General features: G+C 36.4%; 1 protein-coding gene across 2 annotated transcripts in view; it reads right to left on the bottom strand.

Moving 5' to 3' along the window:
- Positions 1–13879, bottom strand: part of LOC101740299 (uncharacterized) — a 30871-nt gene extending 16992 nt beyond the window's left edge. For both annotated transcript variants that reach the window (XM_038018742.2, XM_038018741.1), the window contains exon 1: positions 13702–13879. In XM_038018742.2, coding sequence (XP_037874670.1) covers positions 13702–13761 — 60 coding nt within the window. In that variant the 5' untranslated portion in view covers positions 13762–13879. The remainder of the gene's footprint in view (positions 1–13701) is intronic.
- Between the last annotated feature and the right edge of the window lie 2967 nt (positions 13880–16846).

Raw genomic sequence — 16846 nt, forward strand, 5'->3', positions numbered from 1 at the left:
TTTTAACTGAGTTTCTGTTGGATGAAACCTCGTGAGCTTTTTTCAGGCTGTTGTTTATTGCGTTTGTTATATCATCATAATAATTCTGAACGGTGTCCTCATCTCTCCGGTCCTCTAGTAGGTTTATTAAGTTGCTATTTAGTGTCTGCTTGTAGGTTTCCGCTTCTTCTTCGTTCTTTAGTTGGAATCTGGGGCATTGACCGAACTTCCTACGACTTTTTGTTTTGGGGACAATGTTTAATGATGCTCTCACTGGTCTATGATCTGAAGGGTAAGTGATATTTAAAACCTGAATATCATATATGTTTCTGTGTAAGTTTGTTAAAATGTAGTCTATTTCATTTTTTATTTTCCCGTTGGGTGATCTCCAAGTCCATCTTTGTTTGTTTGTTTTTTTGAAAAAGGTGTTCATAATTGCAAAATTGTTCTCATGTGCAAAATCGATGAGCCTGTTTCCTCTACAGTTTCTATCTCCATATCCGTGGTTACCAGTGACTGTTTCGTTGGGATTGGTTTGTCCTATTTTGGCGTTAAAGTCACCCATGACTATGATATTGTTTTCTGAGAGTTGTATGGCTTTGTCAACAGTACTGTAGAAAAATTCCAATTCTTCGTCGCTCGAGGCCTCTGTTGGAGCGTAAACTTGAATTATGCTTAATTCTAAGCTATCGATATTCATCCTTAGCAGCGCTACTCTTTCTGAAAGACCTATGAAGCTTGTAATATATCTTTTCAGATATTTTTTGACAATAAAACCCACTCCGTATAATCCGGGCGTATCTCCGGTGTAGTAGAGGATAAACTCATCATGTTCTTCGATTGTGTTTCCTAGTTTTCTTGTTTCCGAAAGACCGATAATGTCAAAGTTTATATTTTTCAAGCATTCTGTTAATTCCAGTAGTCGTGAATACGTCGACATAGTTCTAACATTGTATGTGGCTATATATAGTGTTCTGGTGACTGTTTTTTCTGCATTTTGTTTTAATTTTCTCTGGAGGGTTTTGGTCGGATTCTCCCGCGGTGACCAGCCGTCTTGGGAGATTGAGGTTGAGAGGAGTTCGCGCTAATTGTTATTTTGTCGTTTTCTTGTTTTCTTGTTCTGGAGAAGACCGAGACCGAGAGGGGAGCCCGTGAAGTGTTAGCGTCGGCTTTTTTATAAGGTAGCTCGTCATATTATTATTTTTAATAATTTTTGTTGTTTGTTTTTTGTTTCCGCTGCTGCTTGAACTTCTCAATGATTCCGGTGATTCTGATGAGTTCCTTTTCTTATCTTTTTTCTCATGTTCAATTTGCTCGCTTGGTAAAACATTTTCCTTTTGTGTATTTTTGGTTCCTAAAACGACAAGTCTATCATATTTTATGATTGCCCTGTTTCCGGATTCTCTTTCTTTGATTAACTCGCTCTGAAGCTCCCTGCGTTTTTTTAGTATATCTTGGGGGAAATCTTCTTTTATGTAAACGGGTGATGATATCAGTTTTTTCTTATTTTTAAGTAATTTTATTTTTAACCCCATAGTGCTCAATGTTACTACAATGGGTCTCGTGTTTTCCCCTCTTTTTCCAACTCGCCTTACAAATTCAACGCTGTTTTCATTGCATTCAATGCTTAAATATTTATTTATAATTTCTAGCACAATTTGCAACAGATCCTGATATGACCTTTCAGGTGAAAGGTCATATCAGGATCTGTTGCAAATTGTGCAAAAAGAAGGTTCTTCGACTCCGAAAAAGAGCAGATTTCTCTTTCTCTTCAATCTCTCCATGTTATCTATTTTGTTTTTCTGCCATTCTAATTGTTGTTCAAGTAACTCGGTCTTTAATTCAAGACTGTGAAATTTTTCATTCATATTATTTATAATGGTATTTTTTATTTCCTCCTTCATATCTAACATATCCGCTTTTTGTTGTTTCATCTCTTCTTGCATGCTTCTTAATATATTTTTAATTTCTTCCATTACTTTTATACCTCAAAGTACTACTAATACAATCTTGTGGATAGTATTGGAACTACGTTGCTTATAGCAGATGTTATCTCCAGTTTATCGAGTTTTATCTTGAGAGTTCAGCTGCTCACGCTAGGTGGCGCTAACGTTTTTGTACGAGGTGATTTGTGTGACGATGCGAATAATATTTATGTTAGGTTATACACCAATGCAAAAAATAAATCAAATAGAATCCTTGTGTTCACTATTTAACAGTTTAACGATTTTAATGATTATTTATGTCCCCTTCACTGCACTTAACGAGTTTTAGATCATTTACACTTAGAGTAATGGATATAAATGTCAGTTGCGCGTCCCTTGATATTTTTATAGATTTTGTATTGTTTACGCACTCTTTCAATAAGAAAACATTTGTTCCTGTGGTTCTTAGTATTGTTCCTTTATTTATCACTACTTTATCACACTTTAACCGCTACTACTATTTATTACTTAGTTAAAAAAGCAGACGATGAAGTGAACGGTGGCACAGTCCGCGAACTACCGAAATGTGATAACGATATCTTTATTACACTAACCAAAATTCTAAATTTAAAGTTTCTTATTAGTACCTACCGGTTCTCGATTGGAATGATACTGATATTCTTATTACACTAACCAAAATTCTAAATTTAAAGTTTCTTATTAGTACCTACCGGTTTTCGATTGAAATGATACTATCGGTAATCGTAACGCAGAACCCGTTACGGTATACAATGGCCAGCGCAAAATCTCGAAGGTCTTTCTCCAGTGCTGTGGTTCTTATAGTTGCGTTCTAGTTTTGTGTCGCGTTAGAAAAAAAAAAAGAAAGATTTTGTCGATTCGAATACGTGAAGTTTGATTTCGCTTGCAGTGTACGAGCCGCCTACAAGATGGTATTTATGTCAAACTTCAAAGTAGTTATTACTTTTACGGAAGGACCAAGTACAAAGACGTCGTGGCCTAAAAGATAAGGCACACCGTGTACTAACATCAAACGATGCAGATCATTATTTTCTAAGAGATTATGCATTTAGCACGTGATCATGAACGATTTCAGTGATGAAACAATAAAAACTAAATACAAAAAAAAAACAAAAAAAAAAAACAAGGCGAGCGCACAGATGGGTACCACGTTCTGCCTATTTCTTCCGTGAAGTAGCACTTCGTTCTGGCTTACAACTGAGACTTCGATCTAATGTTTCAAGGTGAGATCATTAATGACATCATAATTGAAGTCGTCGTGGCCTAAAGGATAAGACGTCCGGTGCACTCGTACCGAGCGATGCACAGGTGTTCGAATCCCGCAGGCGGGTACCAATTTTTCTAATGAAATACGTAAGTACTTAACAAATGTTCACGATTGACTTCCATGGTGAAGGAATAACATCGTGCAATAAAAATCAAACCCGCAAAATTATAATTTGCGTAATTACTGGTGGTAAGATCTCTTGTGAGTCCGCACGGGTAGATACCACCGCCCAGCCTATTTCTGCCGTCAAGCAGTAATACGTTTCGGTTTGAAGGGTAGGGCAGCCGTTGTGACTATACTTGAGACCTTAGAACTATATCTCAAGGTGTGTGGCGCATTTACATTGTAGATGTCTATGGGCTCCAGTAACCACTTAACACCAGGTGGGCTGTGAGCTCGTTCACACATCTAACGCTGCAGTAATCAGTTTACAGTAAATGGACGATCGGATCCTTCTCTCGGAGAAACACCTTCTGATTAATTCCCGAAACTGACAAGTACTGTTAAGTACTGTTGAGAACAAGTATGGACGTTATATAATAATTCTTCTTGTTATAGTTAATTACACGTATAATTTAAACATTGTTAGATCAATCTGGGCATTCGTAAATTGTTTGTTAACTTTCACAAACAAAAACTAAAAGTGTAATTTTGTGAAAAAAGAAAATAAGAAAACCAAAATTTACTTCATATGGTATATCTATCTATTGTCAGATTAGCGTGTGTGTGTAAATACGAAAGCTTTTAAAGTACTGTATTAAGCACTTCTCTCGTAATAATAGATATTTGTATTTTAACACAAGGAAACGTATAAAAACTGTAATTGCGAACCGTTTTGTACAAATTGATGGGTTTCGGCTGTGGGTTATCGCATGACTTGAAATTATTTTCATGGTGGGAATAAATATAAAACACTTCATTGTTTTAATGTTTTACTATGCGTCCCGTTATTACGATGTGGATTGTAAGTAATGGCAGAGCAGTTAATAAATGTAATAACGAACCGTGCACTTTTTCTGTGAGTTAACGGAGGTGAGGTGAACTCACTTTTCATTCACATTCGCAGCTAAGTAGGGCTTAGAACAGACTATTCTACTAAGCTTCAGAGTCGATATTGATTTGGCTAGATAAAATATTAAGATACATTCCTACCTTTTGTTCCCTACTTAATTTCCTTTCTAACTGAAGGTTCCTTCTTAATTAGGAAAATCTATCAGTTGGTAAGACGAATTGTGAGGCAACATGAATTGGAACCATGCTTCTGTCTACCTCTGTCGCCCAGTAATAGTCTAGCTTGCCAGTTTAGTTCCAGTTTTGTTTATGGGCTGTGTAACATAAAGTGGGCTGTTGTATCACCTCGATATTAGATACGTGTTTAGTCTGCAAAAGTGTACGTCAAGATTTTGATATTTTGAATATATGTATATTTTTAGAATTAAAGATACAGAAAATGGGTTAGTGAGTAGCAGTTTTAAATAATTCAAATTAATTTAATAATTAAACAAATTTTACTACAACCGTAAAAGTAGTACAAAGCAGATCAGCTGTATTCGTAGAAATAATTAACATTTAGCGCAGGTATTATATAATATAGTTGATGTGAGCCTATTCCCATGTGTGGGTGTCATTTGATGCAACCAGTGTAAAGACCGGTTTGGCGGCCTCAATATTTGAACCGGCTACGTCATCTCAGCGAGACAGTGGGTGTGCATTACTGCTTAATTTATCAACTAAAGACATAGACAAAATTGTGAAATGCGATACATATTAGAACACGGACAACTATAAAACTGGCTCGGTTAAAGCATATTGTTCAACAAATCTAAAAGGATATTACGCGTAGTTCGAACTATTTACAATTGTATTGTTATTAATAAAGGCGATGTAATTAATCTTAGCTACGCCATGGTGTCTGTCGTGTTAGAAGCTATCTTTCGATGCGAAAAACAACACGCAATTATTCCTAAAATTATTATATAACATAATAAAAGAAATACATTGGTAATACCAGCAGTTATGAAATGGCACATGTACAGTACATGTACATAACAGTGTGGGTTGTAATGGGCTTCGATAACTGTACGTTTTTATCATATCACACTTCCCATGGAATTACTACTGAGTACAAAGTTAATTTGTTAGACAACCATTGATGTGGATACAAGTGGACAGTGATTACGACGTGGAAGTGTATAGTTTTCTGAGTATCATTACAAAGTAACGACGTCCCATTTATTCGTCGTGTAATGCCTAGAAAATACATACGCTATTTGTGTTTTTATGTCAATATCTGCTTACAAGTTAACCATGTTCATGTCTTTTAAGAAATGGAGAATTAATGATCCAATATGGCCTTATATAAAATAATCTCCTTAAATGTTTTTTGTTTAGTTAGATTTGTCAGAAGCCTTACAGCTCATTAATTTTTGTGTTTTACCACTGAATATTCATTTAAATCGATTTTTTTTGTTACGACCTTCAAATTTTCAAGTCTATTTTAATATTTTCCAAAGCTTTTTAGAGATAAAAGACGTCGACAGACAATGCGTTACGGACACGCCCGCAAATCAGATAAGTTGCTTGTCGTTCTAAACAAGTTGGACATGCTATGACGCAATCGATGTTCACAAGCGTATGTATGTTTATGGATAACTTAATAATTCTATTTACACGTTTGCACGGTTCTGTCACGTTTCCTGGTCAAATGTTGATAACAATAGTTGTTTTTTTAAATTTATAAAAGATTTTAACAAACGTAATCTATTTGGACTTTAAAATACCTACCTTTAATAATGTAAATGTGTGAAAATGAAGATTGTTTGAAGTACGAAATTTAATGGAAATCTTACGCAATATGAAACATTTCCTTGATTTAACGACCAGTAACTTGGTGCTGTTGAATTAAATAGATGAATGTTTGTTCATTATTTAGGAAAATGGTAGCATCCAGAGCATTGTGTGTTTCCGCACATCGTAATCTGGCTTTGATCAGCACACGAAGCAATCAGAGCGTTTCGAACGCACACAACACGGACGTCTTAACTACGTTCATGTTATACAACTTAAAAATAAAATGTAATGAAACTGAAATTAAATGATATTTAAAATTTATGAGAATTATAATTTTCAACCTAATGAATTATTAGCTAGTAAAATAAAGCGAGCAGTCTTATTGAGATTTGCTTGAAGCGGATTTTATTATGTTATACCTTTTTTGTATTTGTGTTAAAAGTAACTATTAAATAAAAAGTAAAGATAATGCGAATAAACGCCAATAAAATTGCCGTACGAGATAAATTCTGAAATATTAGAGAAAAAAAAAATCACTTTTTTATTATTTATTAAAAATTTATTATAAAATATTTTTTGCTGAAGGTGAGTTCCAGTTTTCTGGGTGATCGGGAAGTGGCTCAAAAATCACCGAAAAAAAGATCGTCGTTTCTCATTGTTACACTTTTTTCTATCCAGACCCGCAGCCCGCGAACAAAACGTGCGATAAGGAATTCCGTTCCAAACATAATGTTACGAAATAGATACCAAAAGTTTGACCTACTACTATTAACAGCTGAATACAAAAACCGTGTTAAACATACTGTGCAAATGCTATTATAACAAAAGAGTAAATGAAATTATATTCGCAGATCAAGACTAATGAAATTAAGTTGACACGAAACAATCTATAATTCCGAGTAATGAATGAGGAAGATGCGGCCTCGCCTGGCGTCGTGGAGGCCGCGGGTGGACTCGAGCCAAATCACTTAGCTCAATCACGCGAACTTAATGCTTTTTAAAGTGCCTACCAACTAATATGTCATTATGGACTTCACTTTCTTTTGTGTCATTGAAAAACTTTCAAGGGGGGATTCGAAAACATATTATTGAAAGTTACGTTTCACCACAACAAAGATATTTTTATGTGTAGTAAGGTTTTATCTTTAAATTCTAACTTTTTGTAAACTATTGAATACCCGACAATGCGTTCGTTATTCATCAAGACTTGGCACATAGTTACGTATTTCACATACATATTTACGACGTAATAAAATCTGTTTTCCACAATCATATTATGTTTGTCAGTGGGTATTGTTATTACCATGACTATGTTTGTACTTTAAATTTTTTATCCTAGGACGTATACAAAAATTAGTTTTTATTTAATCGCAAACAGTGTAACGCATGTTTACGATACCAATCCGATTTTTTTTATTTTCACCAAACAATATTCGTATTTTATACTATTATTATTACTACTTTCAAATCATACATATACAACTTTTCTCTAAATCGTATTCGAATCTACTGCTTAAACTGGGTTCAAACGGCATTTGGTTGCAGGGTAATTCATACAATTGTCTTCGTGCAATTGTCAATAGAAAAACTCTACATACTTTCATTCCACTCTACAATTATAGGTATCTTATTTTTAATTTAGTTATTGCTGGCTCTTGTATCCGTTATAATTTAGAGTGTGATTATATTGAATGCTAAATCATTACAGCTGTATAACATTTTTTATATCAAACTGGCGATCCTCAGTCCTATCGCTCAAAGTAAATTTCCAATTAGACTGAAAATCACTTTGAACAGATTTTCCATTGACCCGCGGTTAGTCGGCAACAAAGTAAAGGGCTAACTATGATACTCTATAGATAAAATGTCGACATAATATATGTACTGATCACCAAGTACGAGCTATTTGGTTGTGCAAATGTATCCTTAGGATTTTACAATAAATGACTGTACGTTTCGGTATTTATCATTAATCTTGTTTTTAGATAATGAATAGCTAAAATATTCCGACTTTGACTACTTATCCTCATGGTAGAGAGTGTCGTCAATCCGCATGGGTTTTATAAACTTAAATTATCAAAGAGTAGCATTGTGTAGTTATAAATGAAATATTCATTTGGTTTTGTTTACTTATTGGAGGAAGGCCATACGTACCGGCATGGCTTTAAAATACTGTATTTTTTCAGCGGCGAATCAACACGCGCTTTGGCCTGAAGGAGAAGGACAAAGCCATTGTTCTGATGCAATTGTGTTATAGATCTAATGTCTCAAAGTTGACGACGGCATACTCTTTAGGACTAGGCTTCGGGTCTATTAGACATTCTTCGATCACCTTTTGTAATTGTGTGGTGTCAGTTTATGGAACACCCACCTAGTTAAGTATAATAGTTTGCGGATTACCATTATTCTAAATTAAATTACATACATTAAAATATATAAATAAAAATACTACGAGTGTACGGCGTACTTATTAAGCAAGCGCATTTAATTAGATGCGTTGCACGTCGTCATTTATCATGGTACTCGCAATGCCATATAATGTCCATGAAACGATCCGATTGTAGAAACGATAAATACGGACGTATTGTTTCTATGACTGACTGACTGTACTTGCACTGTACGAATTGCATTAAAACTAAAATAAGGTAAGTCTTAAATTTTAATGTACATAATACATTTTATAATCGTTAGGCCGTTTGAAATACTGTGCAGTTTTCATGATGATTAATTCTACTTGTAAGTAAATATATTACTGGTAAGGTAGATGGAAAAAGACCTCGGGGGCGCAGCCCAATACGTTGGTCCGACCAGATCCGCACCGCTCTTAATTCCACGTTTTACAACGCCCTCCACACCGCCAGAGACAAGAATGGATGGAGAAAGATCGTACGTGCGGAGGTGATACAAAAGGGTGGTCACGACCCTCAGCAATAAGGAATACGACGCAAGGAGGAGGAATTCTACTTAAGCAGTTTTAATTACAGTATTGTTGGGTTAATCTTAAATACATTTTTTTTATGACTATGATTTATTTTTCAGCGATCGCTAAAGCTAGATTTGCTTTTCTAATACTTTTCAAATTGGAATGCTTAATAGATTCGCGATACAAAGACATAGGGCAGACGGTCCAAAGGTGAGCGGGCTCACGATGCGTTTGTACTATTGTTAGGACATGTTACAAGCCCACACGGATGCATTTCTGCCGCGAATTAGTAACACATCACTAGGCAGCGGCTCGGCTCTGCCCCTGGCATTGCTGATGTCCATGGGCGACGGTAACTACTCACCATCAGGTGGGCCGTGTGCTCGTCTGCCTACAAGGGCAATAAAAAAAAACACATTCTATTTTGAAGTGTCAAACAGCTTTTGTACCTATTTGAATTTAACCTTGAACCTTGTGTTTCAAGATAAGTAAAAGCGTTTTTGTTCTGATATCCAAGGGCTCCAGTAATAATTAATATCCTTGGACCGGTTCATGTCCCGCGTTTTGAAAAAAAACTTTAAAACCGTTAGACGTAGAATTAGACAACAAATTATGGTTAAGGTATGACTATGACGGATGACCGTAGGGAAGTGACGGTACTTAATATCTCCAGGGTCACACCTGTGTCTTCTGACCAAGTAAATAGCCGGATAGACTATTATTACACAATATCTTCTAACCTGTTCCAGTCAATAGTATCATATTATAGAGCGATACTTTTAATAGTTTTACATAAATAAACTACATACTATTTAAGGACACAGCAACTGGCGCCTACACACTTAACCATAAGATTTTATTACTGGGGCTGGGAAAACATTTATTTCTATAGTATGTTTTATTTTTTACTACTTTTATTATTTTTAAGCTTAAGCCTTTTAAGTTTTAAGATTAAGTGCTTTCGCGTCTTTGGATCTTATAAGCGAAGCTTACAGACGTAGACTAAACATATGATAAGTTTGAACCATAAAGCTGTGTAACGAGTAAGTAACTTCTTTGCAATGAACAGTTTTTTTTTTATTGCTTAGATGGGTGGACGAGCTCACAGCCCACCTGGTGTTAAGTGGTTACTGGAGCCCATAGACATCTACAACGTAAATGCGCCACCCACCTTGAGATATAAGTTCTAAGGTCTCAATATAGTTACAACGGCTACCCCACCCTTTAAACTGAAACGCATTACTGCTTCACGGCAGGAATAGGCTGGGCGGTGGTATCTACCCGTGCGGACTCACAAAAGGTCCTACCACCAGTGATTACGCAAATTATAATTTTGCGGGTTTGATTTTTACTACACGATGTTATTCCTTCACCGTGGAAGTCAATCGTGAACATTTGTTAAGTACGTATTTCATTAGAAAAATTGGTACCCACCTGCGGGATTCGAACACCGGTGCATCGCAGCAACGAATGCACCGGACGTCTTATCCTTTAGGCCACGACGACTTCGACGATTCAGGTAAATGTATTCGAAAAACAATAGTTTCGTTAGAAAACAACCATAAAGATATAAATGTTTCGTTAAGACAGTGAATTGGTTTTTGGATCAGATTTAAAACAATCCCGTTTCGATGTTGTAACTGAAACAACAATTAAGATGGCTTTGAAGATAATCTCCATAGCACCTAGCCAAACGTAACTAGCAGTGTTACGTGTAATTATTGTACGTACAAGTATTTTATGTAATATTTAAAGGTTAATTATTTTCCGTTGTTCATATTAAGTCAATGCTAAGCTGATTAAAATAAAGAATGTCGTTGTAGGTACATTCACTGTGTTTGTTTATGTATTATTTGAAGTTGTTTTTTTTTAAAACGATTAAAAAATACTTTAGATCAACTTTACGTTCCTATACTGGTATGTATAATTCGTATTTTCTTATGAATATTTTAAGCTAAGTAAATTGTCCCTCCGAATTATGGTGACGCTCTAACAAAACTTGCATACGCCCCGTCATGACGTAAGCAAGCGTAGTGTTTGTTCGCTCACGCGGCCCGCATCAACTTGAAACCCCTTCAAGTCATTCAATCCCGTTTTTGCAGGATAGCCGTCGGAGCACCATGTTTCCTAAGGAACGTGGGTCTCCATGATGACCTGGAGCTTGACTCAGTTAGTAAGTATCTACAGTCGGCATCGCTTCGCCACTTTGGAAAGGTAGCACGACATGAAACGCCGGTAATTACATACTCGATCCTGTAGACCGAATGGTAAACAGTCGACATCGCCCTAAACACGTCATTACGGATCCTCCCGATCCATTAACGGTGCTTTTAGGTACCACAAGCACCGGTCATCGTACTCGCCGAACTCGTCGCTTGCGACGAAGGGCTCGACGAGTGAATTAACCCATAGACATAGCCCACTGAGTTTTTCGCCGGATCTTCTGAGTGGGTCACGTTTCCGATCCGGTGGTAGATTCTACGAAGCAATGCTCTTGTTAGGGTTAGTGTTAACAACATCGTCAGGTTTGAGCCCTGTGAGCTCACCTACTAGTTAAGGCTACGCTGAAATGGTCTCTCAAGACTATCAGCTTAGGTAGGAAAAATAAATAAATAATTGATAACTACATTTTCTTTTACGATTGTTAAAGAAAACTACGATTCACTTCATTTTATTGCTCTTAATCTTTCTAAATTCAGCAGCTGATTTTCAGTACTGACAGTTCAATAGCTTATGCCAGTGACAGGCATAGTGAATGCACATGAAAATAGATTTAAAATGTGCGGTATAGAATATGCATGGCACGTTTTGAATACAAAATATTTACAATGATGCATACTTGCGAACATACATATGTCACAAAACGATTGTATTCTTATGACAAACACGTGTATATTTTCTTATTTTTACGACTGATTCATTATCAGTTCTCTGTAGCTGTTTATTTAAAGTATATATGTATATTTCCTCTGACTCAATGTAATTTTTGAGTCATGTTCGGATTCTACGTTTGAATGTAAATTCATTGCAGCAATTTAGCTTATTATTTATTAATCTTATTTAGTACTCAAGTATTTGTTGAGAGACGAGTCGTCGTAAATCGTATTGTTGTATCAGTGCTATTATGCCATAATAGTCATGATTAAAACAGATTTTCAAATTAGTAATACACAATCAATATGAAAATATACGATTTCTCCATTTTAAATAGAAACAAACGATTATGTTATGTTAATTCATTTTAAACTTACTATTTCTGTTTAGAGTCAAAAAACTGTTTATTATTTGGTCGAAATTATTATTGATTTTTGCCGGTGAGTACTTGGGTGAGGCAAATTTCTGACGCGACGCAGTCTTGCTTTCCAGTTTGAAGGGTGGGACAGTCGTCATACAATACAATGGAATCTTTCAGCTCATATGGCAAGATGAGTGGGGGCATTTACATTGTTATTTTCACTTAAAACCAGATGACAAGTGAAAACCCATCTATGCGAAAAAGCCACTTATTAAACAAGACTTTCAAGGGAAGGTTTTCGTTGTTAGAATTGAGAAAAGCAGCGTATATTTGCGTAGGCCGTGTAGGTGTTCAATATAACCTTGCGCCCGCGCCGCGCCGGTAATGTCTGTTGAAGTTGGCATTGGTGTTTGCGCCTTATTTAGGATAAGTCTAAGTAAGGAACAAAAGTTGTGGAGGCATCTTTCAATCACTTTGAGTGGCGTTGGGGATTTATCTTCTTCATATAATTAGTACGGTAAGGCTAAAATTGGAGTGCTTGAATTGTGGCTTGAATGAATGAAAATAGTAAAAGAGAGTCACCGACTAAAAACTTTTTGTTTTTGCATAATAAATTATCATCTACGACATAAACAATTATCCATGGTTCAAGGCATTTGCCCTTGAAACAGCTCCTTGAAGGCACCTCGGGACTACAACCTGCCTATTCTGCCTCTTTCAAAGCCTCTTCTGATAACTATACTACACAGTGTGGTAGCTTTGATACAAATTGTGAATATTAGAAGACATCAGGCCAATCTTATATCGCTAATAAAAAATAAGTAAAGCGTTTAAAGCATCGAGCCGATTTTTATGATTATTTTGATGACCATAAAAAAATTATGAATGGGGTCTAAAAATAATGGGGTCCAACTTGGTGGTGAGGCGTTTAAATATTGATATAGCACCGTGGATAATCAACCTTCCTCGGACTCATTTACATAAAAAAATCATCTATGCAAACCGAGCTGTGTTGTACAAGGTAGACAAACAGAATGCAACTTATTTACACATAGCTCTGTAAATATGGCCAGTGGTATTCGAGGTACATATTCGTAATGTAAATTGTATGATGGGCTCAGAACTGGGTTACGTATAGCATACAAGTACTCTTTTACTATCATCTACTTTACATAGAGAACATGAAACTGAACGATTGGCTTTCAGATGTACGCTTAAAAATCAAATTATTTCAATGTTTTTTTTTTGCAATCCAAGAGACTTTTTACTACTATCCTATTTAAAAGCTTATTACATCGTCAAACATCAAGTTTTACTTATTTAGTACATGTTAGCTTGATAAGCGGCGGTCAGGGTGATTTAACAATAGATCGCTAAAATATTTGACCGGAAAAAAAAAGCTCACGTCTTCTTATTTCGAAGAACTATCAAACGTTATCCAACAGCGTCAGACAACAAAAACAAAGAGTTAAATAATGTAATCAAGCCGGAGTCTAGTCGAGGCTCGTGTTCGCGGGTTCTTAAATTGAAAATTACTATTTACCTGTGCTCTTGCGTTGGCGAGCAGCAGAGCGCAAACAAAAAAACTCCACGTTTTAAACATTTTTGATCACTTGTCAGTTGTAAAAGGATTAACGCGTTCGTTTGTCGTTCGGAGTGCTAACGCGGCATGACGGACCAACCGGCTGGCTCGAGGCTCACAGCTACACTGCGACGCCATGGCCACATAAAGTTTACTTTCTGTGAGCGGTCTCGTTCACAGTGAACGATATTTTTTTTTTTTAACCGTCATACAAAAATTTAGTAAGGCACAAAATAATTTATTGGAATGACAAGGACATAATAAAAAAAAAAAAAACAAAAAAACTCAATTAAATATACATTATTAAGGTTTACTTCAAAAAAATGCAAATCGGTGGGATCACATGAGAAGCACCAGCTATAAAGCCACAAATAAATTAAAGAATCATTAAAATAGTTTTTTTTTCTCTAAGAAAAAAGCTCTGACACAAAACTGATTTCGGTTTCAAAATACATTGTAAACCTTGATTTATCGGTAAGATTATAGTTAGGTATACAAATAATATTTGATAATTTCCAAAAACAATACAGTGAAAGTTACGTTACGTTGATATGAAGCGTTTTCTTAAAATGAAAAAAAAACAGATATGTCACTTATAACTATTATAGTGCCTAACCGTACTCGTCGAATTCGACAAAGAGTTCGACGTGCAGCCTAACCCATGCATCAGTCCGCTGAGTTTCTCGCTGGATCTTCTCAGCGGGTCGCGATTCCGATCCGGTAGTAGATTCATTCGCGAAGCAGATGCCCTTGAGTTGTTAGCTCTCCTTTGGAGGCGCTCGGGCAGCTGTTAGCAAATCCCATCCCTTCTGACTGAGCCTTTGCTCGCCCACCTGTCCTCGTGAAGCTGAAAATACCACCAGCAACCATTAAGTCTTCAATCATAAAAAAATATTATAGTATAACGATTATATGTTTATACCTCTTACATTAAACGGAGTAGTGAAGGCTCAAAATTGATTAATACTGGGTCACAAGTGTGGACGAGAGCCAGGTGTCGGATACGCAACGTTTGAGCGGAGCGTCGGCGGTTGCGGGCGGTTGGCGGGCGTTACGACACACGCACACATCCACACAACACTTTACACCCGTGTCCAACACGCACACACTCACAGGACAGCAGGTATACCACAAGATCCTGCAGATAATCTTCTTTTTGCACATTCTCAGGTGTAGTTGTAAAGATTTTGACCACGTTGTATGTCTAGCCTATGTACACCACAAATATCTAACTACAATTTTCATTTTAAAGCTTCTTATAGTTCTAGGACAGACGAGCGTACGGCCTACATGGCGGTAAGTGGTCGTCGTTGTAATGGTAACCAACGATTCCAGAAGTACAGTCAAGTTGCACTACCGCAATAAAGGCGATGCGTTTTGTTTATTAATAAAAAAAAAACTTAAATAATTCATTAGTACACGATTTCAATTACCTTAACGTGTACTTGTGCGTGTTGCTTGCGATGCATTAGAATTCAACGCGTTACAGCTTCAATGAATCAGCGCTAGAGGACACACTTCATTCCTACGCAACTTATAATTGGTAAATACACATATTGCTCACGATGTAAAAATGTATTCAAATTTTTTATTTGTGTCAGTATGATTTTTTTTTTGGTTGATTGGCATACGCTTTGATCGTCTGTTGTTAAAAGGTTAACGGAGCTTATAGAAATCTCAACAGCACGCACGATCGGCGTAACAGAGTCGTAATCTATGCGGCCTTTTCTTCTTTTTCTTTTTTTAGTAAGGCAAGTAGCGTCTTGCGATACCATTGTTGCCAGCGTCGAATTTATTTATTCTTCAATTATTTAACTATAACACATTTACACTATGTTGTATGAACAATTGAATGGAGCAGAATTAAATGAAATTAATTTATCTGAAGTATTAATCAATTGGAGTGTAAAATATAATGATGGGATTGAATCAAATGGAATGAAATGAGATGAGATCATATTTCCATACCTGGGCTTTTACAGTTTTTTTTTTTTTATTGCTTTCGATAGGCAGACGAGCTTACGGCTCATCTGATGGGAAATGATAACCGTCGCCCATAGACATCCAAACTACATCAGTGACTCAGATGCGCTGCCTATCCTGGCCTGGATGGGCAGCCTTATGTATGTTACACCGGCTATCCTGTCCTTCAGACCGGAACACAGTATTACTGTTTTGCGGCAGAAATAGACAGGACGGTGGTACCAACCCGGGCGGGCTTCTACACAGAACCCTACCACCAGATTTGAAACGATTCTATTCTATCAGCCCACGGATGTCTACTGCTGGACATATGCCTCCCCAAGCCTCGCCACAAAGATCGGTCCTGCGCTGCTTCCATCCAGCGGATCCCCATGAACCTCACTAAGTCCATTTTGTGGGAGGCCTACCCACGCTACGTTTTCCGGTACGTGATCGCCCCACGAGAACATTTCGGCCCCAACGGCCATCCGTTCTACGAGCAATTAAACTATTAATAAGCCATTACATGATGAAACCTGAGCAATCATTGAATTAGCAATAAAACAATGCAGATGACTTCGCGATTCGTGTCCCCTTCAGAATCTCATGGAGCTATTTATTGGATGATAGGGAAATGCGATCCATTTCTTGCCATTAGTTCCTCTCCAATAGGCCTGATCCAATAGTCGTATCTTATTTAAGTAGGTATTATTACAGAAGAAGCCCATTCGCATTGTTGAAATACCCTCTATCGAGCTATTTGGTATTTATGAAACTAGGGATACAGGTACAGGCTTTAGGCAGTGGCTTGGCTCTGCCCCTGGCATTGCTGAAATTTATGGGCGACGGTAACCACTCACCATCAGGTGGACCGTATGCTTGTCTGCCTACAAGGGCAATAAAAAAAATCTAGCTACGATCGATTTACCTTCAGAAAATGTTTCTTTATTCGTGTTTTTAATAATCAACTTTATCGATAATTATCAACTTAAACATATTTTTTTGTTTTTTTATTGAAAGAATAAAATATAATATAAATAATATAATATAATATTAATATGTAATTCGTAATTAAATATAATTTCTAAAAAACACAATTTATAAAAAAAAATGATAATAATAATAAATAATGATAAAGTGAACG

The sequence above is a fragment of the Bombyx mori genome, chromosome 22, assembly GCF_030269925.1.
Source record: "Bombyx mori chromosome 22, ASM3026992v2".
NCBI lineage: Eukaryota > Metazoa > Arthropoda > Insecta > Lepidoptera > Bombycidae > Bombyx > Bombyx mori.